The sequence below is a fragment of the Salmo salar genome, chromosome 02 (genome assembly GCF_965601325.2).
Source record: "Salmo salar chromosome 02, fSalSal1, whole genome shotgun sequence".
NCBI lineage: Eukaryota > Metazoa > Chordata > Actinopteri > Salmoniformes > Salmonidae > Salmo > Salmo salar.
The window spans coordinates 5,030,061-5,036,060 of record NC_138292.1 but is presented as its reverse complement, the minus strand read 5'-3'; the positions used below and the strand labels follow the sequence as shown (position 1 = coordinate 5,036,060).

Below are 6,000 nucleotides of genomic sequence, written 5' to 3'. Positions count from 1 at the left end.
TACGAGTACGCGTCAAAGCCAGGAGGGGGGTGCATTTCGCTGTTCGGGTATGCGCTCTGTACCTTTAGGAAAGAAAGTATACTCCTGGCGTCCTCTCTACGCGCTCATCGTCTCCTTCTCAAAACCCATTGGATGAGAAAGCCAGAGGTCCCGCCCCTCGTACCTTCTCCTCCAATGGGTTTTGAGAAGGAGACGAGGAGAGCAGAGAGGACGCCAGGAGTATGTTTTGGTATTGAGATCTTCTCATAGTCTCCGGACTCGACCAGCTGAAATTGCATTGTAATACACTGAGCTTCTGAGACGGAGCTGTGTAGATCATTTTGTTGTTTACGTTGAATCTCCAGAGACTATCGGATCTATATCTATACATGTTGTATTAAATACGTTTCGAGAATTGTGTCATTTGGAGAATCATGGACCGTGAGTGGAGAAGCGATTGGGTTTTAAATCTCGTCAGCGACTATTCTTCTCTCAGTCTCACCTCTTGTCCGAGAGCGTTTGACTGAGCCGATCAAGATATAGGCTGGAGCGGCTTTATTCGTTTCTGCATCAAGTCAAGGTCTTTTCACTCGTTCGGTGAATAGTTAACTAAAGCGAAATTATTTGTATTAAATAACCGAGGATTTGTATTCAAACAGCCGAGGTTTCTTTCAACTCTTACGTCCAGGAGCTGTCCAGCTTGACGGTCAGACTGACCAGTACTCAGTTGTCCAGAAAAATGGAGGCTGTTATTGAGAAAGAATGCAGTGCACTGGGGGGACTTTTCCAAAGTGTGATAGGCGACATGAAAGTAAGTCAAACCTATCCGTTCTGAATCATTTGGTTTATAACAGTGTACATAACCTAGATAGATAGCTAATAGCTACTTCTCTAACTCCATATGAACTAATTCAGTAACCTGTTCTGTAGGAATGGCCACTAAGGTTAGCTAGCTAGCTAAGTACATAACGTTAGCTGGCTGTCAGTGTTTTTGACAGTTGCTTCAGATAATGACAAGGCATCATCATGTCATGTCATGTCATGGCTAGCTGCTTGCGCTTCAGGCCAAACGGCGAGCTATGAAGCCTATTGACTGAAGTTTATTGAGTCAAACAAAAATACTAGAATGGGGTTATACATGGATGAGGCTTGGGTGTTTTCTTCCAATGTCAAATGCAGTGTTATGCTATGAAATGTATATTTTTCACCTCTGAATCTATTGTTGCTGTGGGTATCTAGGTTATTGTTCAGCAGGGGGTCTCTGCCTTCAAGGCTCTTGAAATATTCATCAACTACTGATGCTAAGGAGCTGTGTGTGTTTGTATGGGTGTGTGTTTCGCTCTTTCTCTCTCTCTCTCTCTTTCTCTCCTCTCTCTCTTTCTCTCCTCTCACTCTCTCTCGCTCTCTTTCTCTCTCTCGCTCTCTTTCTCTCTCTCCTCTCTTTCTCTCCTCTCTCTCTTTCTCTCCTCTCTCTCTCCTCTCTTTCTCTCCTCTCTCCTCTCTTTCTCTCCTCTCTCTCGCTCTCTTTCTCTTCTCTCCCTCTCTTTCTCTCTCTCTCGCTCTCTTTCTCTTCTCTCGCTCTCTTTCTCTCTCTCGCTCTCTTTCTCTCTCTCCTCTCTTTCTCTCCTCTCTCTTTCTCTCCTCTCTCTCGCTCTCTTTCTCTTCTCTCGCTCTCTTTCTCTCTCTCTCGCTCTCTTTCTCTCTCTCTCGCTCTCTTTCTCTTCTCTCGCTCTCTTTCTCTCTCTCTCGCTCTCTTTCTCTCCTCTCTCTCTCTCTCTCTCTCTCTCTCTCTCTCTCTCCCTCTCTCTCTCCGTCTCTGTCTCCTGTGTTATGGCGGTATAGTGTTACACAGGGTGACATTCCTAAGGTCACTAATGCTACAAATCATTATCAGACACAGCATCCTTACTTACCTTCTCCTCAGCCTCCCGGATGACAGCATAGTCTGAGTATTACACTACTCAAATCAAATCACATTTTATTGGTCACATACACGTGTTTAGCAGATGTTACTGCGGGTGTAGTGAAATGCTTGTGCTTCTATCTCCGACAGTGCAGTAATATCTAACAGTTCCACAACATATACCCAAAATACATGTAAATCTAAGTAAGGAATGGATTAGGAATATATATACATATATGTCAGAGCTGCATTGGACTAAGATACAATGGCATAGTATAGAGTACAGTATATACATATGAGATGGGGGATGCAATATTTACAAACAATTAAAGTGACTAAGATACCGTTGCATAGTATAGAGTACAGTTTATACATATGAGATGAGTAATGCAAGATACGGAGACATTATTAAAGTGGCTTGTGTTTCATTTCCTTAAAGTGGCGAGTGATTCCTAATCTATGTCTGTAGGCAGCAGCCTCTGATGTGCTGGAGATGGCTGTTTAACAGGCAGTGGTATAGTACAGAATACAATACAGTATATACATATGAAATGGGTGATGCAATATGTAAACAACATTTAAAAGTGACTAAGATACCGTAGAATAGTGTGGAGTACAGTTTATACATATGAGATGGGTAATGCTAGATACAGAAACATTATTAAAGTGGCTTGTGATCCATTTCTAGAAGTGGCCAGTGATCCCTAATCTATGTCTATAGGCAGCAGCCTCTGATGTGCTGGTGAAGGCTGTTTAGCAGTCTGATGGCCTTGAGATAGAAGCTGTTTTTCAGTCACTCGGTCCCAGCTATGATGCACCTGTACTGACCTCGCCTTCTGGATGATAGCGGGGTGAACAGGCAGTGGTTCAGGTGGTTGATGTCCTTGATGATCTTTTTGGACTTCCTATGGCATCGGGTGGTGTAGGTGTCCTGGAGGGAGGAAAGTTTTCCCCCAGTAATGCGTTGGGCAGACCCCACCACCCTCTGGAGAGCTTTGCGCTTGTGGGCGGTGCAGTTGCTGTACCAGGCGGTGATACAGCCCAACAGGATGCTCTCAATTGTGCATCTGTAAAAGTTTGTGAGGGTTTTAGGTGTTAAGCCAAATATCTTCAGCCTCCTGAGGTTGAAGAGGAGCTGTTGTGCTGTTGCACCTTCTTCACCACACTGTCCGTGTGGGTGGACCATTTCAGTTTGTCAGTGATGTGTACGCCAAGGAACATGAAGTTTTCCACCTTCTCCACTGCGGTCCCATCAATGTGGATAGGGGGGTGCTCCCTCTGCTGTTTCCTGAAGTCCACGATCATCTCCTTAGTTTTGTTGACGTTGAGTGAGAGGATATTTTCCTGGCACCACACTCCCAGAGCCCTCACCTCCTCCCTGTAGGCTGTCTCATTGGTAATCAAGCCTAATACTGTTGTGTCGTCTGCAAACTTGATGATTGAGTTGGAGGCGTGCTTGGCCACGCAGTTATGGGTGAACAGGGAGTACGGGAGGGGGCTGAGCATGCACCCTTGTGGGGCCCCAGTGTTGAGGATCAGCAAAGAGGAAGTGTTGTTTCCTACCTTCACCACCTGGGGGCGGCCCATCAGGAAGTCCAGGACCCAGGTGCACAGGGTGAGGTTCAGACCCAAGGCCTCGAGGTTGATGATGAGCTTGGAGGGTAATATGGTGTCGAATCCTAAGCTATAGTCAATGAACAGCATTCTTACATAGGTATTCCTCTTGTCCAGATGGGACAGGGCAGTGTGCAGTGTGGTGGCATCGTCTGTGGATCTATTAGGGCAGTAAGCAAATTGAAGTGTGTCTAGGGTGGCCGGTAAGGTGGTGGTGATATGATCCTTGACTATTCTCTCAAAGCACTTCATGATGAGGTGAATGCTACGGGGCGATAGCCATTTAGTTAAATGACCTTTGCTTTCTTAGGTACAGGGCCAATGGTGGCCATCTTGAAACATGTGGGGACAACAGACTGGGATAGGGAGAGATTGACTATATCTGTTAGCAGCTAGCTGGTCTGCGCATGCTCTGAGGACGCGGCTAGGGATACCATCTGGGCCGGCAGCCTTGCGAGGGTTAACACGCTTAAATGTCTTACTCACGTCGGCCACGGAGAAGGAGAGCCCACAGTCCTTCGTAGCGGGCCGCGTCGGTGGCACTTTATTATCCTCAAAGCGGGCGAAGAAGATGTTCAGCCTGTCTGGAAGCAAGACGTCGGTGTCCGCGACGTGGCTGGTCTTCCTTTTATAATCCGTGATTGTCTGTAGACCCTGCCACATACATCTCGTGTCTGAACCGTTGAACTGGGAATCAACTTTGTCCCTATACTGACGTTTAGCCTGCTTGATTGCTTTGCGGAGGGAATAACTACACTGTTTGTATTCTTCCATATTCCCAGTCCTCTTGTCCTGGTTAAATGCGGTGGTTTGGGCTTTCAGTTTTGCGCGAATGCTCCCATATATCCACAGTTTCTGGTTGGGTTAGGTTTTAATAGTCACAGTGGGTACAACATCTCCTATACACTTCCTGATTAACTCATTCACCGTATCGGTATATGTGTCGATATTATTTTCTGAAGCTACTCTGAACATATCCCAGTCCACGTGACCAAAACAATCTTGAAACGTAGATTCCGATTGGTCAGTCCAGCGGTGAATGGTCCTCAGGTGCTTCCAGGTGCTTCCTGTTTGAGTTTCTGCCTATAGGAGGGGAAGAGCAAGATGCAATCGTGGTCAGATTTGCCGAATAGAGGGCCGTCCATTACCGTGTGTCCATTACCGTGTGTCCATTACCGTGTGTCCATTACCGTGTGTCCATTACCGTGTGTTCATTACCGTGTGTTTATTACCGTGTGTTCATTACCGTGTGTCCATTACCGTGTGTCCATTACCGTGTGTCCATTACCGTGTGTTTATTACCGCTGTGTTCATTACCGTGTGTTTCATTACCGTGTGTTCATTACCGTGTGTTTCATTACCGTGTGTTCATTACCGTGTGTTCCATTACCGTGTGTTCATTACCGTGTGTTCATTACCGTGTGTCCATTACCGTGTGTCCATTACCGTGTGTTCATTACCGTGTGTTCATTACCGTGTGTTTCATTACCGTGTGTTCATTACCGTGTGTTCATTACCGTGTGTTTCATTACCGTGTGTTCATTACCGTGTGTTCATTACCGTGTGTTTATTACCGTGTGTTCATTACCGTGTGTTCATTACCGTGTGTTTATTAAATATAGTCAATATAAAGTCTAATCGGTTAGTCCATCATCACTTTGATAAGCAGGTCTGGCTTGGAAAATAGCTATTTTTACCTCAATGGGACTACCTGGTAAAATAAAGGTTTAAAAAAGTGTTTTGGTGTGTGTGTTTTGTTATCATGTTGTTTTGTGTTTCTGACAGATGTTGTGCTCAGGGAAAACAAGATGTTCTGATATTCCTGTACTTTGTGTTTGTTTCCACAGAACAGCTACCCCATCTGGGAAGACTTTATCAGCAAGGCTGGGAAACTACAATCTCAACTCAGGTGAGTCATCATTATTACCACAGGTAGACTCTCAGCAAGACCACAGGTAGACTCTCAGCAAGACCACAGGTAGACTCTCAGCAAGACCACAGGTAGACTCTCAGCAAGACCACAGGTAGACTCTCAGCAAGACCACAGGTAGACTCTCAGCAAGACCACAGGTAGACCCTCAGCAAGACCACAGGTAGACTCTCAGCAAGACCACAGGTAGACCTCTCAGCAAGACCACAGGTAGACCCTCAGCAAGACCACAGGTAGACTCTCAGCAAGACCACAGTCAGGACCATCTCATTATTACCACAGGTAGATCCTTAATAACTGTCATGCTGTCGGATAAGTCCTAGAAAAGAGCTGTCCAATAACTGTCATGTTGTCGGATAAGTCCTAGAAAAGAGCTGTCCAATAACTGTCATGCTGCAGGATAAGTCCTAGAAAAGAGCTGTCCAATAACTGTCATGTTGTAGGATAAGTCCTAGAAAAGAGCTGTCCAATAACTGTCATGTTGTAGGATAAGTCCTAGAAAAGAGCTGTCCAATAACTGTCATGTTGTAGGATAAGTCCTAGAAAAGAGCTGTCCAATAACTGTCATGTTGTA

At 45.5% G+C, this 6,000-nt stretch overlaps 1 protein-coding gene across 5 annotated transcripts in view; it reads left to right on the top strand.

Moving 5' to 3' along the window:
• Positions 1-254: 254 nt before the first annotated feature.
• The window catches only part of LOC106606175 (protein MTSS 1), a 162,505-nt gene continuing 156,759 nt past the window's right edge, over positions 255-6,000 (top strand). For all 5 annotated transcript variants that reach the window (XM_082959183.1, XM_082959182.1, XM_082959180.1 and 2 more), the window contains exons 1-2: positions 255-790; positions 5,344-5,405. In XM_082959183.1, the coding sequence (XP_082815309.1) occupies positions 719-790; positions 5,344-5,405 (134 nt within the window). In that variant the 5' untranslated portion in view covers positions 255-718. The remainder of the gene's footprint in view (positions 791-5,343; positions 5,406-6,000) is intronic.